The 24,733-nt window shown below is 45.8% G+C and overlaps 1 protein-coding gene across 1 annotated transcript in view; it reads left to right on the top strand.

Annotated features, from left to right (window-relative positions):
• Nucleotides 1-5,209: 5,209 nt before the first annotated feature.
• LOC306927323 (excitatory amino acid transporter 5-like) overlaps nucleotides 5,210-24,733 on the top strand; it is a gene marked incomplete at both ends in the record, with an annotated part of 36,235 nt that continues 16,711 nt past the window's right edge. Inside the window, 8 exons of the mRNA XM_079507036.1 lie at nucleotides 5,210-5,317; nucleotides 9,026-9,169; nucleotides 13,406-13,485; nucleotides 14,619-14,834; nucleotides 16,300-16,342; nucleotides 18,275-18,482; nucleotides 20,700-20,799; nucleotides 24,409-24,642. Of these exons, the coding sequence (XP_079363162.1) occupies nucleotides 5,210-5,317; nucleotides 9,026-9,169; nucleotides 13,406-13,485; nucleotides 14,619-14,834; nucleotides 16,300-16,342; nucleotides 18,275-18,482; nucleotides 20,700-20,799; nucleotides 24,409-24,642 (1,133 nt within the window). The remainder of the gene's footprint in view (nucleotides 5,318-9,025; nucleotides 9,170-13,405; nucleotides 13,486-14,618; nucleotides 14,835-16,299; nucleotides 16,343-18,274; nucleotides 18,483-20,699; nucleotides 20,800-24,408; nucleotides 24,643-24,733) is intronic.

Below are 24,733 nucleotides of genomic sequence, written 5' to 3'. Positions count from 1 at the left end.
ACATGTATTAGAATCACACCATGAGGAAATGTTGCTGTTCTGTTGTGTAGCTTTGAAAATGTTGTATTATGTTGTACTGTATCTGACGAGGGAAACCTCAATGTCTCTGGAGATTAAATAAAGGTTTGAATGAATGCATGAATGTCACGCACCCCCTAGAGGGTGTTGGGAACCCCTGACTGTTATATGAAGTTATATGAAGTTATATAAAAGTTATATTAAGTTATATAAAAGATATATGAAGTTATTGATTGAAAGTTGAAACCTTTATTTATTCTGGAAAAGAGCACTTGAGGTTCACCCTCATTTGCAACGCTGCCGAGATTAATAAATTGTATTAAGTTATGTAAAAGTTATATAAAGTCATATAAAAGTTCTATAGCAGGAACTCACCTGTTTGGTCAGGAAGGAGGAAGGTCTGCGTTTTGTAAATCAATGGTTCTCAAACTTCTCAGGCTCTGACCCCCCCCCCCCCCCCCCCCCCCGGTCTCCCTGGAGGGTCTCAACCCACAGTTTGAGAACCACTGCTGTAAATATTTGAGAATGATACAGATTATTATTATAATACACACCTGTTCCAATTAACTACCTACATTTATCAGATTCAATATGTGGATGAAGTGTTTAATGAAGTTGGGTCGGTAACGGTTTGACAATCTCTGTGATTAATATTAATATTATTTTATATTATTAGACGACATATTGATCTGTGTGTTTGATCTGGTGACCCTAAAACATGTTGTGTTTCATGAATAATCATAAAGTTTATGTTTGGGTTTATTCTCTGTACTGTACATTATGACCTGGAAGCTTTGATTAAATATAAAACCTTAAAACTGTAAAGGCCTTCTACAGTCGACAACCTCATTCATTGTGGATAAACTAATCTTTGTGATTTCCATAGTGTCGCTGTACCGCCCCCATTTATTTTCCCAATAGACCAGGGGTGTTACCCCATAGACCAGGGGTGTTTCCCCATAGACCAGGGGTGGTTCCCCCATAGACCAGGGGTGTTACCCCATAGACCAGGGGTGTTTCCCCCATAGACCAGGGGTGTTTCCCCCATAGACCAGGGGTGTTACCCCATAGACCAGGGGTGTTTCCCCCATAGACCAGGGGTGTTACCCCATAGACCAGGGGTGTTTCCCCATAGACCAGGGGTGTTACCCCATAGACCAGGGGTGTTTCCCCATAGACCAGGGGTGTTACCCCATAGACCAGGGGTGTTTCCCCCATAGACCAGGGGTGTTTCCCCATAGACCAGGGGTGTTACCCCATAGACCAGGGGTGTTACCCCATAGACCAGGGGTGTTTCCCCCATAGACCAGGGGTGTTTCCCCATAGACCAGGGGTGTTTCCCCATAGACCAGGGGTGTTACCCCATAGACCAGGGGTGTCCAAAGTGCGGCCTGCGGGCTAAATGCGTTCCGGGGAAGGATGTTTTGCGGCCCGCGACACATTGAGGTTCTGTGAGGTTCTGTATTCACCGGCATTTCCCAGAGTGTAATTAGTCAGGGTTCCTTGTTCCTTGTTGTCTCATTCTGAAGTAAAGGGTCAAAGAAACGCTATTTTATTTTTTATCTTTGCACGTCTGCTTATTAATAGTAGTTGGCCCTCTGTGTTAATACTTTCTATTGATACTACAATAAAGGCAGAAAAGCCTACAAAAATCGAATGTATCCGCGACCCACAAACTGGAAGCAGAATTACCCCAAATAATTCCCCGCGATGTTGGGCGTCTTCATTTTAGATCCAATATACTGTAGCACTACATAAGCATCTTATATTCCTTTTTTATTTCATTTTTATTTATTGTCTCCACCTAGCCGAAGGCATGGGGAGACAGTATGTTTTGCACTCGTCCGTCCGTCCGTCCGTCCGTCCGTGTGTCCGTCCGTCCGTCCGTCTGTGAACAGCTAATCTCCGGCACCGTTAACCTGGTCGATGCCAAATTTTGCACACACACTCCCTGGATGCCAACGATGAACCTCTGCCCCAAAATTTCCAGAACGGCCTGTTATAGCGCCACCAGGAGGCCGCTTTGTGCAAAACAAGTTTTTGGACAGTACACCTACAGATTTTGTCCAAACATCACGCAAATTGGTACACAGTCTCTCTAGAGCCATTCAACAAAACGGGTCTTTCAGATTTCTCAGACTCCATCCTGATTGGCTAAGATTGGCTTCCAAAGTTCGCAGGAGTGCTCAGTTTCAAACAAAATGCTGCAAATCATGAACACATTGTGTGATTTCCGTGAAATTGTGCACGCACATTCCCACTAGGCCGAGGAAGAAATGCCACTTGACAGTTTTCAAATCAGCCTCATGGTGGCGCTATAACTGTCCGAAAAGTGTTTTTACCTCTAACTGCACGGATCTGTGAATAACTTTGTATGCAAACTCCCTAGAGGCCAAGGAAAACCCTTTGCCTGGAATTTTTCACAACTGCTCTTTATAGCGCCACCAGGAGGCCGACATATGTAAAACACATTTTCTAATATTACTCCTTCAGATTTTATCCAAATTTCACGCAAATCGGTACACATGCTCTCCATAGTCATGTGATCAAGACGGGTTTGTTTGATTTCTCATAATCCACCCTCATTGGCTACGATTGGCTTCTAAACTTTTCAGGAGTAGCCCGCTTTGTACCCGTTTTGTACAAATCGCTACTCAACGCAGCGTCCGATTGTGGTGAAACTGTGCATGCATATTCCCACTAGGCTTTGGAAGAAATGCCACTTGACAGTTTTCAAATCAGCCTCATGGTGGCGCTACAACAGGCCAAGCCACGTCTCTCACACACACACACACACACACACACACACACACACACACACACACACACACACACACACACACACATATGTTTATATTGCTCCTAAACATTTTGCCAAACATCACACACACACTCCTATCCTCCTGGTGGAGACCTGTGCCCAGAAGGGCACTTTTTCTAGTTTAGATTTGTTTTAGGCTTTTCTGCCTTTATTGATAGTTACAGAGAGAGAGAGAGAGATAAGGGGAGAGACATGCAGCAAAGGTGGTCATGAACGGGACTCGAACACGCGACGCGCTGTCAGGCCAGAGCCTATATGTGGCATGATGCACCTGGACCACTAGGCCAGCGGGCACCCAGCATCTTCTATTCTAACTGGACCACTAGGCCAGCGGGCACCCAGCATCTTCTATTCTAACTGGACCACTAGGCCAGCGGGCACCCCAGCATCTTCTATTCTAACTGGACCAGTAGGCCAGCGGGCACCCCAGCATCTTCTATTCTAACTGGACCACTAGGCCAGCGGGCACCCCAGCATCTTCTATTCTAACTGGACCAGTAGGCCAGCGGGCACCCAGCATCTTCTATTCTAACTGGACCACTAGGCCAGCGGGCACCCAGCATCTTCTATTGCACCTGGACCACTAGGCCAGCGGGCACCCAGCATCTTCTATTCTAACTGGACCACTAGGCCAGCGGGCACCCCAGCATCTTCTATTCTAACTGGACCAGTAGGCCAGCGGGCACCCAGCATCTTCTATTGCACCTGGACCACTAGGCCAGCGGGCATCCCAGCATCTTCTATTCTAACTGGCGAGACTAAACTCCTAGTTATTATAGTCCCTTCAGCATTTAAATGGGGATTGATTGATTGATTGATTGATTGATTGATTGATTGATTGATTGATTGATTGAGGGAGGGTCCGGGACCTAAATCAAGGTAGTGCCAAAAAACTAGAACCCTTCAACTGAAACCAAGTGTTTTTATTTTTTAACCTCAAATCTAATCTAAGGCAAAGCATCAATCTATTCTGTTGCTAGTTTGACAACTCCAAATAGTCTTTCATCTTACCGGTAAGTACTAACTGAAAATATCCAATCTACAAGCTCACAACGTGGCGCACTGCGGCACGGTGTGAGCTTGTAGATTGGATATTTTCAGTGGGCGTGGACCATAAAAGACATCCTGGCTGCTGTGGAATAAAATTAATGAATTCAGTAGTCGTGGCGACCTGTCAGCCTGGAACTCAGACACGTTGTCAGCCTGGAACTCAGACACGTTGTCAGCCTGGAACTCAGACACGTTGTCAGCCTGGAACTCAGACACGTTGTCAGCCTGGAACTCAGACACGTTGTCAGCCTGGAACTCAGACACGTTGTCAGCCTGGAACTCAGACACGTTGTCAGCCTGGAACTCAGACAAGTTGTCAGCCTGGAACTCAGACACGTTGTCAGTCTGGAACTCAGACCGGCCTTCCCTCCTCCGAGGTGAGGGTCAGCCTGGAACTCAAACCAGGTGGAACAGAGTCTGTTGACACTGACAAGGAATGTGCAACACCTGCTGCATGTCGTCAGGTCTGTGTCCCACGCTAATCCTCTTAGCTGTCCGCTAAGTGTGTGTGCGTGTGTGTGTGTAGGCGTGCTGCCCCATGGCCCTGGCCCCTCCCCCTCCCCCCCGGCTAATTAACCTGACCCGGTTCTCCTCCTAATCCTCCAGCTCCTCACGTTTCCTCCTCCAGGCTCTCCTTCAGTCTGCAGACGCACGAGCGGCGCAAGCTTGGACCCTTCTAGGAGGCGAGGCCAAGGTCGTCGTGGTAGCAGCAGCGCTTTGCGTTTCGTTAAGCGTTTATACTTTGATTTCGTCTTCGTTCGGCTCATAACCGCCGGGGGTCGTGGCATCGCCGCGGAGGACTGCGTGTTTCCGTCTCCCTCCTCGGTCACTGCGGTCCTTCCTCCTGACCGCGAGGCCTGAAGTCCAGATTGAACCTTCCGTGCTTTGATCCGGGTTGTGACCGCGGGGGGTGTGGCGGTCTCAAAAAACATACCGGAAAAAAACTGGCAGAAGAAAAAGAAAACTCACCGCTCGCCGCACGAACTCAAAGACTGGAAACCGAAAGACTCCTTCGACAGAGACTTAAGAAGAAGAAAAAATGTTTTATTTCTGAATGCTCACAAAGTGCAGCTCTGCTCAAAGTGAGGTCAAAGGGCTCGGGGTCCTACAGGGACCTTCCTTCCTTCAGTGCCGTCGTGATAAACCTCATTCTCTGGCCTTAATTAATGACCTAATTCATTAACGGCCTAATTAATTAATGGCCTTAGTGAACCGCTAAGATGTGTGCTCAGCTATAGTAGTTTTGTTGGTTTTTATAGCTTTTAGCTTTTAGTTTTAATTTAATATCAAACCAATCCTGGGGAGCGTCTGGGCTCCGGCATGGAGGAGCTGCTGCTTCCCTCGGTGGAGGAAGAGTGTCGCTCCAACCACAGCTCCCAGTTTGTCCCCGAGGAGCGACGCAAGACATCCGTGGAGGAGAGGTTCAAGGTAGGAGGAACGGGGGATGATTCATCTAGAGGTTCAAGGTAGGAGGAACAGGGGATGATTCATCTAGAGGTTCAAGGTAGGAGGAACGGGGGATGATTCATCTAGAGGTTCAAGGTAGGAGGAACGGGGGATGATTCATCTAGTGGTTCAAGGTAGGAGGAACGGGGGATGATTCATCTAGAGGTTCAAGGTAGGAGGAACGTGGGGTGATTCATCTAGAGGTTCAAGGTAGGAGGAACGGGGGATGATTCATCTAGAGGTTCAAGGTAGGAGGAACGGGGGATGATTCATCTAGAGGTTCAAGGTAGGAGGAACGGGGGATGATTCATCTAGAGGTTCAAGGTAGGAGGAACGGGGGATGATTCATCTAGAGGTTCAAGGTAGGAGGAACGGGGGATGATTCATCTAGAGGTTCAAGGTAGGAGGAACAGGGGATGATTCATCTAGAGGTTCAAGGTAGGAGGAACGGGGGGTGATTCATCTAGAGGTTCAAGGTAGGAGGAACGGGGGATGATTCATCTAGAGGTTCAAGGTAGGAGGAACGGGGGATGATTCACCTAGAGGTTCAAGGTAGGAGGAACGGGGGATGATTCATCTAGAGGTTCAAGGTAGGAGGAACGGGGGATGATTCATCCAGAGGTTCAAGGTAGGAGGAACAGGGGGTGATTCATCTAGAGGTTCAAGGTAGGAGGAACGGGGGGTGATTCATCTAGAGGTTCAAGGTAGGAGGAACGTGGGATGATTCATCTAGAGGTTCAAGGTAGGAGGAACAGGGGATGATTCATCTAGAGGTTCAAGGTAGGAGGAACGGGGGATGATTGATCTAGAGGTTCAAGGTAGGAGGAACAGGGGATGATTCATCTGTAGGCTCAAGGTAGGAGCCATTTAGACCTGAGGACGATTCTACAAAATGTCTTCTAAATCATGACAGTTTTCTGAACAACCCATGTCTATGCCAGTGGTTCTCAAACATTTTCATGTCAAGGACCCCCAAAATTATATGTAATTGGCCGCCGACCCCCATCTGGAAATATGTTGTTCTAGGGACCCCCCCAGAAGCAAAGATTTCAGTTAAAAACGTTCGCTCTGAAAGAATATATATTCAAACATTTGTGCCACATTTTCACTTGGTGCCGTGCTATGAGCTTGTAGATCTGCTATTTTTCAATTCAGTATTTAAGTCAGACGTCATTTTGTAGTGCTATGTTAAGTCCGGGTCCAAGTGGCACCAGCTCCGGTCCGCATCTCATTGTAAATAGAATATCTAAACGCGTGAATCTTTTTACAATGACGTTATTTTTCAGAAAGGAAGCCATTTAGGGTTAAAATGTATATACATATATATACAAAGAAAATATATGATGTGGAGACAATAAAGACTATTATTACCATTATTATTGAAGATGGTAACAGTCCATTTGCTCAGTACAATATCTCGGGGGCATATTTAGAATGTGTGCTGGTTTGAGTATGTTGAATCTAGTTTGCAATTAATGAGGATTTAGATGACACAATTAAATAAATTGGCGATAGTATTCCGTGTGGGGCAGACGGACAGATTTGGGAGAGCAGCATCTTTGTTGTTGCGAGGAAAGCGGTAAAATTAGACTTTCGTGGTTGTTTTCGTCTCAGATTTAGTCCGACGGAGCGTCATAGTATAACTCTATGGGGACACAAAAGTGACACAAAAGTAGGACCCGGAAGTATGTCTGGAGGGGGCGCTCACGTCACGGCTAAAATACTGAATAGCTAAAGTATAACATGATGCTTAAAACACCAAGAGGGGTTCCTGTCTAGAATGTGTCGATTCAAGGTAGGAGGAACGTGTGATGATTCATCTAGGGGTGCAGCGATGTGTCGGCCACATATCGCTACCGGACGATATTTATTTTGCCAAAGAATTTCCATGTCGGTGCATCCCTAAATTAATCCACATTGTTTTTCAACCTTTTTCATATCAAGGTCCATTATTTATTTGAGCCACGGAACCACCATTTGATGACATTTAGCCTCAGACCCATTTGAGCCACGGACCACCATCTGATGACATTTAGCCTCAGACCCATTTGAGCCACGGACCACCATGTGATGACATTTAGCCTCAGACCCATTTGAGCCACGGACCACCATTTGATGACATTTAGCCTCAGACCCATTTGAGCCACGGACCACCATTAGATGACATTTAGCCTCTCAGACCCAAAACTAAAGAATATTTTGTCCACAATTCCATGCTGTATTGATGTTGGTACCATTAGGAGAGATAACATGATGTTGGTACCATTAGGAGAGATAACATGGTGTTGGTACCATTAGGAGAGATAACATGATGTTGGTACCATTAGGAGAGATAACATGGTGTTGGTACCATTAGGAGAGATAACATGGTGTTGGTACCATTAGGAGAGATAACATGATGTTGGTACCATTAGGAGAGATAACATGGTGTTGGTACCATTAGGAGAGATAACATGGTGTTGGTACCATTAGGAGAGATACCATGGTGTTGGTACCATTAGGAGAGATAACATGATGTTGGTACCATTAGGAGAGATACCATGGTGTTGGTACCATTAGGAGAGATAACATGGTGTTGGTACCATTAGGAGAGATACCATGGTGTTGGTACCATTAGGAGAGATAACATGATGTTGGTACCATTAGGAGAGATAACATGGTGTTGGTACCATTAGGAGAGATAACATGATGTTGGTACCATTAGGAGAGATAACATGATGTTGGTACCATTAGGAGAGATAACATGGTGTTGGTACCATTAGGAGAGATAACATGGTGTTGGTACCATTAGGAGAGATAGCATGATGTTGGTACCATTAGGAGAGATATAACATGATGTTGGTACTATTAGGAGAGATAACATGATGTTGGTACCATTAGGAGAGATAACATGATGTTGGTACCATTAGGAGAGATAACATGATGTCGGTACCATTAGGAGAGATAACAGGCAAACGTTGATCAAAATAACAATTATCTAATTGTGTAGACTTTAATGCAGATGTTTAACTATAATTGAACTGGTCTTGAGAGTGTAGAAGGTTCAATGCCGCTTATCAATTAAACCAGTGCTTCTCAACCTGTGGGTCGTGTGTCCACAGGGGGTCCACAGGGGTCCACAGGGGGTCCACAGGGGTCCCCACATGACAGTGAAGTGACAATTTAGGGACTTTTATGGATACCTAAATAATATATTTTAATACCAAAAACAAACAAATCAACTGCATCAAAAGTAATCAATGATCTAAAAGCTCACAAGCAAGCTTGTAGATCGGCTGTTTTCACAATATATATGCTTGTCAGGATGGGGCTCCCCAGTTCAAATCTGTTGGGGGAGTCAGGGTGGGGCTCCCCAGTTCAAATCTGTTGGGGGAGTCAGGGTGGGGCTCCCCAGTTCAAATCTGTTGGGGGAGTCAGGGTGGGGCTCCCCAGTTCAAATCTGTTGGGGGAGTCAGGGTGGGGCTCCCCAGTTCAAATCTGTTGGGGGAGTCAGGGTGGGGGTCCCCAGTTCAAATCTGTTGGGGGAGTCAGGGTGGGGCTCCCCAGTTCAAATCTGTTGGGGGAGTCAGGGTGGGGCTCCCCAGTTCAAATCTGTTGGGGGAGTCTGAAAATGTTGAGAACCTCTGAATGAAGCGACGATGGATGGTGAATCAAACATGGATGAATGACGGATGCTTTTTGTCCCTCCAGAACTTCCTGAAGGACACCAGGGGCTTCAGACACGGCCTGAAGAACTTCTGTAAACGCAATGGCCTTCTGACGCTGTCTGTGATCGCTGTGATGACGGGCTGTGTGCTGGGATTCATGCTACGAGGCAGCAAACTATCCATACAGGTATACCTACCTATCTATCTATCTACCTATCTACCTATCTACCTATCTATCTATCTATCTATCTATCTATCTATCTATCTATCTATCTATCTATCTATCTATCTACCTACATCTATCTATCTATCTATCTATCTATCTATCTATCTATCTATCTATCTATCTATCTATCTATCTATCTATCTATCTATCTATCTATCTATCTATCTATCTATCTATCTATCTACATCTATCTATCTATCTATCTATCTATCTATCTATCTATCTATCTATCTATCTATCTATCTATCTATCTATCTATCTATCTATCTATCTATCTATCTATCTATCTACCTACCTACCTACCTACCTACCTACCTACCTACCTACCTACCTACCTACCTACCTACCTACCTACCTACCTACCTACCTACCTACCTACCTACCTACCTACCTACCTACCTACCTACCTACCTCTATCTACCTCTATCTATCTATCTACCTACCTACCTACCTACCTACCTACCTACCTACCTATCTATCTATCTATCTATCTATCTATCTATCTATCTATCTATCTATCTATCTACTTACATCTACCTACCTATATATACCTAGCCTGGCTCAGCCAGCGTGCTTTCTGGTCTAGAGGGGCAGGGCGGGCTTGGAGCAAGCACTGGAGAATATTGCATGCATGCACGCACGCACGCGTACACACACACACACACACACACTGTGTTATTTGTTTCTCTGGTTTCCATAGAAACCACACGATGGGAACATGCTGTTTTCTCTGGTTGCCATAGAAACCACATGATGGGAACATGCTGTTTTCTCTGGTTGCCATAGAAACCACATGATGGGAACATGCTGTTTTCTCTGGTTGCCATAGAAACCACATGATGGGAACATGCTGTTTTCTCTGGTTGCCATAGAAACCATATGATGGGAACATGCTGTTTTCTCTGGTTGCCATAGAAACCACATGATGGGAACATGCTGTTTTCTCTGGTTGCCATAGAAACCACATGATGGGAACATGCTGTTTTCTCTGGTTGCCATAGAAACCATATGATGGGAACATGTTGTTTTCTCTGGTTGCCATAGAAACCACATGATGGGAACATGCTGTTTTCTCTGGTTGCCATAGAAACCACATGATGGGAACATGCTGTTTTCTCTGGTTGCCATAGAAACCACATGATGGGAACATGCTGTTTTCTCTGGTTGCCATAGAAACCATATGATGGGAACATGCTGTTTTCTCTGGTTGCCATAGAAACCACATGATGGGAACATGCTGTTTTCTCTGGTTGCCATAGAAACCACATGATGGGAACATGCTGTTTTCTCTGGTTGCCATAGAAACCACATGATGGGAACATGCTGTTTTCTCTGGTTGCCATAGAAACCACATGATGGGAACATGCTGTTTTCTCTGGTTGCCATAGAAACCACACGATGGGAACATGCTGTTTTCTCTGGTTGCCATAGAAACCACATGATGGGAACATGCTGTTTTCTCTGGTTGCCATAGAAACCACATGATGGGAACATGTTGTTTTCTCTGGTTGCCATAGAAACCACATGATGGGAACATGCTGTTTTCTCTGGTTGCCATAGAAACCACATGATGGGAACATGTTGTTTTCTCTGGTTGCCATAGAAACCACATGATGGGAACATGCTGTTTTCTCTGGTTGCCATAGAAACCACATGATGGGAACATGCTGTTTTCTCTGGTTGCCATAGAAACCACATGATGGGAACATGTTGTTTTCTCTGGTTGCCATAGAAACCACATGATGGGAACATGCTGTTTTCTCTGGTTGCCATAGAAACCACATGATGGGAACATGCTGTTTTCTCTGGTTGCCATAGAAACCACATGATGGGAACATGCTGTTTTCTCTGGTTGCCATAGAAACCACATGATGGGAACATGCTGTTTTCTCTGGTTGACATAGAAACCACATGATGGGAACATGCTGTTTTCTCTGGTTGCCATAGAAACCACATGATGGGAACATGCTGTTTTCTCTGGTTGCCATAGAAACCACACGATGGGAACATGCTGTTTTCTCTGGTTGCCATAGAAACCACACGATGGGACCATGCTGTTTTCTCTGGTTGCCATAGAAACCACATGATGGGAACATGCTGTTTTCTCTGGTTGCCATAGAAACCACATGATGGGAACATGCTGTTTTCTCTGGTTGCCATAGAAACCACATGATGGGAACATGCTGTTTCCTCTGGTTGCCATAGAAACCACATGATGGGAACATGCTGTTTTCTCTGGTTGCCATAGAAACCACATGATGGGAACATGCTGTTTTCTCTGGTTGCCATAGAAACCACATGATGGGAACATGTTGTTTTCTCTGGTTGCCATAGAAACCACATGATGGGAACATGTTGTTTTCTCTGGTTGCCATAGAAACCACATGATGGGAACATGTTGTTTTCTCTGGTTGCCATAGAAACCACATGATGGGAACATGCTGTTTTCTCTGGTTGCCATAGAAACCACATGATGGGAACATGCTGTTTTCTCTGGTTTCCATAGAAACCACATGATGGGAACATGCTGTTTTCTCTGGTTGCCATAGAAACCACATGATGGGAACATGCTGTTTTCTCTGGTTGCCATAGAAACCACATGATGGGAACATGCTGTTTTCTCTGGTTGACATAGAAACCACATGATGGGAACATGCTGTTTTCTCTGGTTGCCATAGAAACCACATGACGGGAACATGCTGTTTTCTCTGGTTGCCATAGAAACCACATGATGGGAACATGTTGTTTTCTCTGGTTGCCATAGAAACCACATGATGGGAACATGCTGTTTTCTCTGGTTGCCATAGAAACCACATGATGGGAACATGCTGTTTTCTCTGGTTGCCATAGAAACCACATGATGGGAACATGCTGTTTTCTCTGGTTGCCATAGAAACCACACGATGGGAACATGCTGTTTTCTCTGGTTGCCATAGAAACCACATGATGGGAACATGCTGTTTTCTCTGGTTGCCATAGAAACCACATGATGGGAACATGCTGTTTTCTCTGGTTGCCATAGAAACCACATGATGGGAACATGCTGTTTCCTCTGGTTGCCATAGAAACCACATGATGGGAACATGCTGTTTTCTCTGGTTGCCATAGAAACCACATGATGGGAACATGCTGTTTTCTCTGGTTGCCATAGAAACCACATGATGGGAACATGTTGTTTTCTCTGGTTGCCATAGAAACCACATGATGGGAACATGCTGTTTTCTCTGGTTTCCATAGAAACCACATGATGGGAACATGCTGTTTTCTCTGGTTGCCATAGAAACCACATGATGGGAACATGCTGTTTTGTCTGGTTTCCATAGAAACCACATGATGGAAACATGCTGTTTTCTCTGGTTGCCATAGAAACCACACGATGGGAACATGCTGTTTTCTCCGGTTGCCATAGAAACCACATGATGGGAACATGTTGTTTTCTCTGGTTGCCATAGAAACCACATGATGGGAACATGTTGTTTTCTCTGGTTGCCATAGAAACCAGACGATGGGAACATGTTGTTTTCTCTGGTTGCCATAGAAACCACACGATGGGAACATGTTGTTTTCTCTGGTTGCCATAGAAACCACACGATGGGAACATGTTGTTTTCTCTGGTTGCCATAGAAACCAGACGATGGGAACATGTTGTTTTCTCTGGTTGCCATAGAAACCACACGATGGGAACATGCTGTTTTGTTTGGTTGTTTGGTTGGTTGCCGTGGAAAATAACTGAACCGGTTCCCATTGGGAACCAACCGGTGGAAAAGAACTGAACCGGTTCCCACTGGGAACCAACCGGTGGAAAAGGGGCCGAGGTGTGGTCTGTCACTGTGAACTGTCTCCGGCCTACTATCTACTTCCTGTTTACTGTCTCTATGCTAAGATCTACTTACGGTTGCCTCTCTCCAGGCTAAGATCTACTTCCTGTTTCCTGTCTCCAGGCTAATATCTACTTCCTGTTTCCTGTCTCTAGGCTAAGATATACTTCCTGTTTCCTGTCTCCAGGCTAATATATACTTCCTGTTTCCTGTCTCTAGGCTAAGATCTACTTCCTGTTTCCTGTCTCTAGGCTAATATATACTTCCTGTTTCCTGTCTCTAGGCTAAGATCTACTTCCTGTTTCCTGTATCTAGGCTAATATCTACTTCCTGTTTCCTGTCTCTAGGCTAATATCTACTTCCTGTTTCCTGTCTCTAGGCTAAGATCTACTTCTCGTTTCCTGGAGAACTGTTGATGAGGATGTTGAAGATGCTCATCCTGCCTCTCATCACGTCCAGGTATGATGTCACTTCCTGTATGTGACATCACGTATCATTCTGAATCTCTCCAAAGACACAGTGGATCATATACATATTAATATTATTATTAATACCATTATAGTAATTATTTTTACCTTCAAGTACTTCCTACTAACTAAAGCCCAAAATAGTCAGTACAGTACCTTACTGATGAAGGCTGGGTAGCCGAAACGTTTCCTGTCCAAAATGCAAGAATAAATGACTGAAATGCAGTCTTTAGTGCGACCCATTACCGTTATTTATATTATTTAATATTGTTAACACAAATCGTGTACATGCAGTTTAATGTCAGGCCTGTCGTCCATGGAGTCGTGTGTCTGTGTCATTCAGTCTGATGTCAGGTCTGTCGTCCATGGGGTCATGTGTCTGTGTGTCTGTGTCATTCAGTTTAATGTCAGGTCTGTCGTCCATGGAGTCGTGTGTCTGTGTGTCTGTGTCATTCAGTCTGATGTCAGGTCTGTCGTCCATGGAGTCATGTGTCTGTGTGTCTGTGTCATTCAGTCTGATGTCAGGTCTGTCGTCCATGGAGTCATGTGTCTGTGTGTCTGTGTCATTCAGTTTAATGTCAGGTCTGTCGTCCATGGAGTCGTGTGTCTGTGTCATTCAGTTTAATGTCAGGCCTGTCGTCCATGGAGTCATGTGTCTGTGTGTCTGTGTCATTCAGTCTGATGTCAGGTCTGTCGTCCATGGGGTCATGTGTCTGTGTGTCTGTGTCATTCAGTTTAATGTCAGGTCTGTCGTCCATGGAGTCGTGTGTCTGTGTGTCTGTGTCATTCAGTCTGATGTCAGGTCTGTCGTCCATGGAGTCATGTGTCTGTGTGTCTGTGTCATTCAGTCTGATGTCAGGTCTGTCGTCCATGGAGTCATGTGTCTGTGTGTCTGTGTCATTCAGTTTAATGTCAGGTCTGTCGTCCATGGAGTCGTGTGTCTGTGTCATTCAGTTTAATGTCAGGCCTGTCGTCCATGGAGTCATGTGTCTGTGTGTCTGTGTCATTCAGTCTGATGTTAGGTCTGTCGTCCATGGGGTCATGTGTCTGTGTGTCTGTGTCATTCAGTCTGATGTCAGGTCTGTCGTCCATGGAGTCATGTGTCTGTGTGTCTGTGTCATTCAGTCTGATGTCAGGTCTGTCGTCCATGGAGTCCAAGGCGTGCTGCCGCATGGGGGTCCTCACCGTCACCTACTACCTGTGGACCACCTTCATCGCCGTGTGCGTCGGCATCTTCCTCGTCATCGTCATCAGGCCGGGCGTCGGCTCCGAGTCTGACGGAAACCGTCTGGGAGGAGGGCCTGTGATGACGTCCGCTGACGCCCTGCTGGACCTGATTAGGTACGCACGCAACGCAACGCACGCACGCACTGACTGCTCGACCTCATCAGGTCTGATACACACTTAAATATACACACACACAAATGCACACACACACACACACACACAAACACACATGCACACACAAACACACATGCGCACACACCCACACACAGTCTGCTAATCAGGCTGATCAGGTGATTAGTGTATTTTTAGAGGTCTCGTGTCTCACGGATCTCATTGGTTTAGAGGTCTCGTGTTTCACGGATCTCATTGGATCAGTAGATCAGAGAGGTGTGATGCGTCACGTTGATCCCGTGTCGGCTTGTGGCGGTCAACTGTGGTGTTAAATACAATACAATAGAATAGACTTGAGGAGGAAGCCCAGCCAACCCACGGTGAGGCCTTTAGGAGGGCCATTCAAGCCACACGCGGAGTCTGCAGTACCACCGTGGGCCAGGTGGAGCCTGCAGAACCACTGCGGCTCGAGAATCCACCACTCCTGAATGAAGTGCCTGGTGCTGGGAGTCTGGTGCAACACAGGTCCTGGGCCTGGTGAGAGCAGGAGTGGACCTGGTGAGACGTAGGAGGGGCCCGGTCAGGAGGCAACCCACAGAGCCTAGTCCTTCCACAAGCCAGAATAGTGTCTCCCAGTCCCGGCAGAGTAGTTCGGGAGGAACAGATTGTGTGGCCCTGGTTTTTCCCTAATGGGACTGATCGAGGGTAGCTACTGGGACTTAAGTCGGGACTTGATCACCCCGGCTGGGTCAGTGAGGGGTATGAGGTTGGGAGACCCGAAACCCTGATGACCTCAGGATACATCACTGAGGATACGTCCCAGGTGCATCCATGTTTTTTTATTTGCCATTTGCACTTAGTGCACAGGAAATGTTGGAGCTCAGCTGCCAGAGTCAGCATTAAGACCATAGACAGAGTCAGCATTAAGACCATAGACAGAGTCAGCATTAAGACCATAGACAGAGTCAGCATTAAGACCATAGACAGAGTCAGCATTAAGACCATAGACAGAGTCAGCATTAAGACCATTGACAGAGTCAGCATTAAGACCATTGACAGAGTCAGCATTAAGACCATAGACAGAGTCAGCATTAAGACCATAGACAAATAAGAACACAGATAATACAGGGGGATTCAATCCTTGAATAAATAAGTACTTCATAGTCTACCTAAAAACACTGCAAAAGATGAAATCATGCTATCATAATTCAGTTCATCTGTGCAAAAGCCACATGTGGCCCACAGTTTAATATCAGAATACTGATATAGTATTGATTTAAGCTGTTTTACAATTCCAAACATGCAAACGTAACCTTCTTGATTACTTCAGTCTATATTTGGTTTTTTATGTCGAATATATTTGTATTTAAGTTGATAAAGTTAAACAAAATGCATTGATGATGTCACTGGTAGACAGGTTTCTGAACTGCCCACAGTAACATCTTTTCTTTCATAATTCTTTCCATAGGAACATGATTCCATCCAATCTGATAGAAGCTACATTCCAGCAGGTAAGCTCACAATGCTACCTTAACACTACCTTAATACTACCTTAATACTACCTTACTGAATTAAGTTAGATTGCGCTCTTCACCATCGTATGATTTAGGTCTGGGTTGCTATCCAGTGTAGCCCAACATTTGTTTTGAGTTAGTGTGGATTTGTTATATTGAGCTCCTAACATCAGTGTTCTGTTCAATCAGCTAAAGATAGCCTCCATTACAGGACTCTATGGAGCGGCCATCTTGGCCAAGCGGCCATCTTGGCCAAGCGGCCATCTTGGGCAGGGCAACACGTTTTGTGTACAGCTAGCTATAGCAACCAAATGCTAATGTAGGTTGCATTACGAGGGAGATCTATCATAAACCACTATTAACTCATTCTCTATGTACGTCTATGGCACGTCTAGAGCTTGTAGATCTGCTGTTTTTCAATAGCTAAAGTATAACATAATGCTTGGTTCCCGTCCTCAAAGTCTCTGTTTCTAGCAGTATAAAACAGACCTGGTTCTGTGTTTCTAACAGTATAAAACAGACCTGGTTCTGTGTTTCTAACAGTATAAAACAGACCTGGTTCTGTGTTTCTAACAGTATAAAACAGACCTGGTTCTGTGTTTCTAGCAGTATAAAACAGACCTGGTTCTGTGTTTCTAACAGTATAAAACAGACCTGGTTCTGTGTTTCTAACAGTATAAAACAGACCTGGTTCTGTGTTTCTAACAGTATAAAACAGACCTGGTTCTGTGTTTCTAACAGTATAAAACAGACCTGGTTCTGTGTTTCTAACAGTATAAAACAGACCTGGTTCTGTGTTTCTAACAGTATAAAACAGACCTGGTTCTGTGTTTCTAACAGTATAAAACAGACCTGGTTCTGTGTTTCTAACAGTATAAAACAGACCTGGTTCTGTGTTTCTAACAGTATAAAACAGACCTGGTTCTGTGTTTCTAACAGTATAAAACAGACCTGGTTCTGTGTTTCTAACAGTATAAAACAGACCTGGTTCTGTGTTTCTAACAGTATAAAACAGACCTGGTTCTGTGTTTCTAACAGTATAAAACAGACCTGGTTCTGTGTTTCTAGCAGTATAAAACAGACCTGGTTCTGTGTTTCTAACAGTATAAAACAGACCTGGTTCTGTGTTTCTAACAGTATAAAACAGACCTGGTTCTGTGTTTCTAACAGTATAAAACAGACCTGGTTCTGTGTTTCTAACAGTATAAAACAGACCTGGTTCTGTGTTTCTAACAGTATAAAACAGACCTGGTTCTGTGTTTCTAACAGTATAAAACAGACCTGGTTCTGTGTTTCTAACAGTATAAAACAGACCTGGTTCTGTGTTTCTAACAGTATAAAACAGACCTGGTTCTGTGTTTCTAACAGTATAAAACAGACCTGGTTCTGTGTTTCTAACAGTATAAAACAGACCTGGTTCTGTGTTTCTAACAGTATAAAACAGACCTGGTTCTGTGTTTCTAACAGTATAAAACAGACCTGGTTCTGTGTTTCTAACAGTATAAAACAGACCTGGTTCTGTGTTTCTAACAGTATAAAACAGACCTGGTTCTGTGTTTCTAACAGTATAAAACAGACCTGGTTCTGTGTTTCTAACAGTATAAAACAGACCTGGTTCTGTGTTTCTAACAGTATAAAACAGACCTGGTTCTGTGTTTCTAACAGTATAAAACAGACCTGGTTCTGTGTTTCTAACAGTATAAAACAGACCTGGTTCTGTGTTTCTAACAGTATAAAACAGACCTGGTTCTGTGTTTCTAACAGTATAAAACAGACCTGGTTCTGTGTTTCTAACAGTATAAAACAGACCTGGTTCTGTGTTTCTAACAGTATAAAACAGACCTGGTTCTGTGTTTCTACCAGTATAAAACAGACCTGGTTCTGTGTTTCTAACAGTATAAAACAGACCTGGTTCTGTGTTTCTAACAGTATAAAACAGACCTGGTTCCTATCCTCAAAGTCAACGCCAAAACCATTACGCCCAACTTCGTGTACATCGTCCCCGACGACAACGACCCCAACGGTCGCACCGTGTACCTGGAGCTGACCCCGCCCCCCGAGATCCTCTACAAGACCAGCCCCGGGACCAGTCAGCAGATGAACGTCCTGGGGATCGTGATCTTCTCTGCTACCATGGGTAGGATTATTATTATTATTAGTAGGCCTACTAGTAGTAGCAGTAGATGTGGTAGTAGTAGTAGTAGTAGTAGTAGTAGTAGTAGTAGTAGATGTGGTAGTAGTAGTAGTAGTAGTAGTAGTAGCAGTAGATGTGGTAGTAGTAGTAGTAGTAGCAGTAGCAGTAGTAGTAATAGCAGTAGATGTGGTGGTAGTAGTAGTAGTAGTAGTAGTAGTAGTAGTAGTAGTAGTAGATGTGGTAGTAGTAGTAGTAGTAGCAGTAGCAGTAGTAGCAGTAGATGTGGTAGTAGTAGTAGTAGTAGCAGTAGATGTGGTAGTAGTAGTAGTAGTAGTAGTAGTAGTAGTAGCAGTAGATGTGGTAGTAGTAGTAGATGTGGTAGTAGTAGTAGCAGTAGTAGTAGTAGCAGTAGATGTGGTAGTAGTAGTAGTAGTAGTAGATGTGGTAGTAGTAGTAGTAGTAGTAGCAGTAGTAGTAGTAGATGTGGTAGTAGTAGTAGTAGTAGTAGTAGTAGTAGTAGTAGTAGTAGTAGTAGTAGTAGTAGTAGCAGTAGATGTGGTAGTAGTAGTAGATGTGGTAGTAGTAGTAGTAGTAGCAGTAGTAGTAGTAGATGTGGTAGTAGTAGTAGTAGTAGTAGTAGTAGTAGTAGTAGTAGTAGTAGTAGCAGTAGATGTGGTAGTAGTAGTAGTATATGTGGTAGTAGTAGTAGTAGTAGCAGTAGTAGCAGTAGATGTGGTAGTAGTAGTAGTATATGTGGTAGTAGTAGTAGTAGTAGTAGTAGTAGTAGCAGTAGTAGTAGTAGTAGATGTGGTAGTAGTAGTAGCAGTAGTAGTAGTAGTAGTAGTAGTAGATGTGGTAGTAGTAGTAGCAGTAGTAGTAGTAGCAGTAGATGTGGTAGTAGTAGTAGTAGTAGCAGTAGCAGTAGTAGTAATAGCAGTAGATGTGGTGGTAGTAGTAGTAGTAGTAGTAGTAGTAGTAGTAGTAGTAGTAGATGTGGTAGTAGTAGTAGTAGTAGCAGTAGCAGTAGTAGCAGTAGATGTGGTAGTAGTAGTAGTAGTAGCAGTAGATGTGGTAGTAGTAGTAGTAGTAGTAGTAGTAGTAGTAGCAGTAGATGTGGTAGTAGTAGTAGATGTGGTAGTAGTAGTAGCAGTAGTAGTAGTAGCAGTAGATGTGGTAGTAGTAGTAGTAGTAGTAGATGTGGTAGTAGTAGTAGTAGTAGTAGCAGTAGTAGTAGTAGATGTGGTAGTAGTAGTAGTAGTAGTAGTAGTAGTAGTAGTAGTAGTAGTAGTAGTAGTAGTAGTAGCAGTAGATGTGGTAGTAGTAGTAGATGTGGTAGTAGTAGTAGTAGTAGCAGTAGTAGTAGTAGATGTGGTAGTAGTAGTAGTAGTAGTAGTAGTAGTAGTAGTAGTAGTAGTAGTAGCAGTAGATGTGGTAGTAGTAGTAGTATATGTGGTAGTAGTAGTAGTAGTAGCAGTAGTAGCAGTAGATGTGGTAGTAGTAGTAGTATATGTGGTAGTAGTAGTAGTAGTAGTAGTAGTAGTAGCAGTAGTAGCAGTAGATGTGGTAGTAGTAGTAGTATATGTGGTAGTAGTAGTAGTAGTAGTAGTAGTAGTAGTAGCAGTAGTAGCAGTAGATGTGGTAGTAGTAGTAGTATATGTGGTAGTAGTAGTAGTAGTAGTAGTAGTAGTAGTAGTAGTAGTAGTAGTATTAGTAGTAGTAGTATCCCAGTTCGAACCCTGTGGGCTCCCCCAGAGTTAGTGTCGAAGTGTCCTTGAGTTAGTGTCAAAGTGACCACCGCGCTCTGACTGTAGGTGGCGCTACCCGTTCAAAACATATCAAAATAACGGTAGTGGGTTGCTGCAGACACCAAGACTTCAGTTCAAATTGTCTATTTCTTATTTGAACTGGGACAAACGTTTGGGCTATCCAGCCTTCATCAGTGTGATCCAGCCTTCATCACACTGATGAAGGCTGGATAGCCCAAACGTTTGTCCCAGTTCAAATATGAAATAAACAATTTGAACTGAAGTCCTGGTGTGTGCGACCCACTTGAGAAAGACTCTGAACCCCTAATTGCTCCCGATGTGCAGGCTTGGTGCCTTGTTTAGTATGTTGTGCTTAGACACACTTTTTTGATGAGGGTCCTCATCAGAAACAAGAACACGATGAGGATCTGATGAGTCTGGCTTGGATTACAACAACAACTCGTTCCCTCTACAGGTCTGTTGCTGGGCAGAATGGGCGAGCGAGGCCTCCCATTGGTCAACGTGTGCCAGTGCGTCAACGAGTGTGTGATGAAGATCATCAACGCTGCAGTCTGGTGAGTACCTGGACCACCAGACCCCCTCCTTCAGTCTGGACCACCAGACCCCCTCCTTCAGTCTGGACCACCAGACCCCCTCCTTCAGTCTGGACCACCAGACCCCCTCCTTCAGTCTGGACCACCAGACCCCCTCCTTCAGTCTGGACCACCAGACCCCCTCCTTCAGTCTGGACCACCAGACCCCCTCCTTCAGTCTGGACCACCAGACTGGGTCCTCATTCAGTCTGGACCACCAGACTGGGTCCTCCTTCAGTCTGGACCACCAGACCCCTTCCTTCAGTCTGGACCACCAGACTGAGTCCTCCTTCAGTCTGGACCACCAGACTGAGTCCTCCTTCAGTCTGGACCACCAGACCCCCTCCTTCAGTCTGGACCACCAGACCCCCTCCTTCAGTCTGGACCACCAGACTGGGTCCTCCTTCAGTCTGGACCACCAGACTGGGTCCTCCTTCAGTCTGGACCACCAGACTGGGTCCTCCTTCAGTCTGGACCACCAGACTGAGTCCTCCTTCAGTCTGGACCACCAAACAGTCCTCCTTCAGTCTGGACCACCAGACTGGGTCCTCCTTCAGTCTGGACCACCAGACTGAGTCCTCATTCAGTCTGGACCACCAGACTGAGTCCTCATTCAGTCTGGACCACCAGACTGAGTCCTCTTTCAGTCTGGACCACCAGACTGAGTCCTCCATCAGTCTGGACCACCAGACTGAGTCCTCCTTCAGTCTGGACCACCAGACTGAGTCCTCATTCAGTCTGGACCACCAGACTGGGTCCTCCTTCAGTCTGGACCACCAGACTGAGTCCTCCTTCAGTCTGGACCACCAGTCTGGACCACCAGACTGAGTCCTCCATCAGTCTGGACCACCAGTCTGGACCACCAGACTGAGTCCTCCATCAGTCTGGACCACCAGACTGAGTCCTCCTTCAGTCTGGTGAGTATCGGGATCATGCACCCTCCCTCCATCTCGCCTAAGGACCATGCACCCTCCCTCCCTCTCGCCTAGGGACCATGCACCCTCCCTCCCTCTCGCCTAGGGACCATGCACCCTCCCTCCCTCTCGTCTAGGGACCATGCACCCTCCCTCCCTCTCGCCTAGCACGCCGTGATTAGCAGGACTGCCCCTGGATCTCAGTCCACTCCTCATGGGACAACAGCTGGGTTTACACACGGGCACTTTTAATCAAGATTAAAAATAAACCTGATTAAATGCAACATGATGGATGAAAAGCAAGAAAACAACAGAAGGAACTAGATAAAGTGCCCCTTGGAGCACAGGTCTCCACCAGGGCAGGTCAGGTTGTGGCCTCCTGGTGGCGCTATAATAGGACAGGTCTCCACCAGGGCAGGTCAGGTTGTGGCCTCCTGGTGGCGCTATAATAGGACAGGTCTCCACCAGGCGATGTCAGGTTGTGGCCTCCTGGTGGCGCTATAATAGGACAGGTCTCCACCAGGGCAGGTCAGGTTGTGGCCTCCTGGTGGCGCTATAATAGGACAGGTCTCCACCAGGGCAGGTCAGGTTGTGGCCTCCTGGTGGTGCTATAATAGGACAGGTCTCCACCAGGGCAGGTCAGGTTGTGGCCTCCTGGTGGCGCTTTAATAGGACAGGTCTCCACCAGGGCAGGCCAGGTTGTGGCCTCCTGGTGGCGCTATAATAGGACAGGTCTCCACCAGGGCAGGTCAGGTTGTGGCCTCCTGGTGGCGCTATAATAGGACAGGTCTCCACCAGGGCAGGTCAGGTTGTGGCCTCCTGGTGGCGCTATAATAGGACAGGTCTCCACCAGGGCAGGTCAGGTTGTGGCCTCCTGGTGGCGCTATAATAGGACAGGTCTCCACCAGGGCAGGTCAGGTTGTGGCCTCCTGGTGGCGCTATAATAGGACAGGTCTCCACCAGGGCAGGTCAGGTTGTGGCCTCCTGGTGGCGCTATAATAGGACAGGTCTCCACCAGGGCAGGTCAGGTTGTGGCCTCCTGGTGGCGCTATAATAGGACAGGTCTCCACCAGGGCAGGTCAGGTTGTGGCCTCCTGGTGGCGCTATAATAGGCCAATGTAAAAAGGGTGCCATTTATTTTTCTTATTCTCCTTGGATGGCAATTGGATGATTTGAGGCATTTTGTTCCAAAAATGTGTTCTGCAAAAATCCACCTGTTGGTGGCGCTATAATAACAGGCCAATGTGAAAAGGGTGGGATATATTCCTCAGCCTAGTAGGAAATTGTGTGAAAGATTTCACTTAAATTGCACGCTGCGTTCATGATTTGAGGCTTTTTGTTCAAAACGGGCCAATCCTGCAATCTTTGAAAGCCAATGTTATAGCCAATCAGGATGGAATATGAAATATCGGACAGATCCGTCTTGAGCACATGACTATAGAGATACTGTGAAACGATTTGCGGGATTTTTGGACCGAATCTGGAGGAGTAAAATAAAAATATGTGTTTTTCAAAAGTCGGTTTAGTCGGTGGCCGTTGTGGACGGCCTGTTACAGCGAGAGGAGAGTGTGTGCAAAATGTGGCGTCGACCGAGTTAACGGTGCCGGAGATTAGCTGGGAACGGACGGACGGACGGACGGACGGACGGACGGACGGACGCGCACGCACACACACACACACACACACACACACACACACACACACACACACACACACACACACACACACACACACACACACACACACACACACACACATACGGGAAAACGCATGACTACCGTCGTGACCTATTTCATAGTGAGGCTGTATAAGTTGTTATTGTGCTCTGTGAGGTTGACCTTCTCTGTGCTCAGGAAGTGGGCCTTCCGTCCTTCCTTCCTTCCTCTCTGCTAACTAACTCTAATGGACTTACAGACTTACAGCCCCGCCCACAGTGAGGAACGCGCTGGGATTAGATGACCCTATGGGGAGGGGGCGGGGGGGCAAAACGTGTGCATGTACTGCGCTGCGCTGCGCTGCCCTGCCCTGCCCTGCCCTGCCCTGCCCTGCCCTGCCCTGCACTGCACTGCACTGCACTGTACTGTACTGTACTGTACTGTACTGTACTGTACTGTACTGTACTGTACTGTCCTGTCCTGTACTGTACTGTACTGTACTGTACTGTACTGTACTGTACTGTACTGTACTGTACTGTCCTGTCCTGTCCTGTCCTGTACTGTACTGTCCTGTCCTGTCCTGTACTGTACTGTACTGTACTGTACTGTACTGTACTGTACTGTACTGTCCTGTCCTATCCTGTCCTGTACTGTACTGTACTGTACTGTACTGTACTGTACTGTACTGTACTGTACTTACATGTCTAAATGGGTTAAGATGCAGGACCCCAGTACTCTGGGTCAGAACTAATTACATTAAGGGCGGGAACCCCTTTTGGTGTTTTAAACATTATGTTATGCTTTAGCTATTGAAAAATAGCAGATCTCTACGAGCTTGTAGGTCTGCTGGAACTACATATTTTGAGATGGGGGTCAATTACAGATATTTTTGGCCTGAAATGAAAATGTTTGAGAACCACTGACATAGAAACATTTGAGAAAACTGTCAGGATTTAGAAGGCATTTGTGGAATCGTCCTCAATTCTAAATGGGTTAACGTAGTTCCTCTCCTCTCTCCTCAGGTACTTCCCCTTCGGTATCATCTTCCTGGTGGCCGGTAAGATCCTGGACATGCAGGACCCCAGTACTCTGGGTCAGAAGCTGGGCTGGTACACCATCACCGTCCTGGCTGGCCTGTTCGTCCACGGCCTGGTGCTGCTGCCGCTCTTCTACTTCCTGTTGACCAAGAAGAACCCGTTCAGCTTCATCAGGGGTCTGCTGCAGGCGCTGGTCATCGCCCTGGCGACCTCCTCCAGGTAAATACTGTTCACACTGCAGGCGATGGTAAATACTGTTCACACTGCAGGCGATGGTAAATACTGTTCACACTGCAGGCGATGGTAAATA

This window comes from Electrona antarctica (genome assembly GCF_951216825.1).
Source record: "Electrona antarctica genome assembly, chromosome: 7".
NCBI classification, from domain to species: domain Eukaryota; kingdom Metazoa; phylum Chordata; class Actinopteri; order Myctophiformes; family Myctophidae; genus Electrona; species Electrona antarctica.
This window is presented reverse-complemented; position numbering and strand designations above follow the sequence as displayed.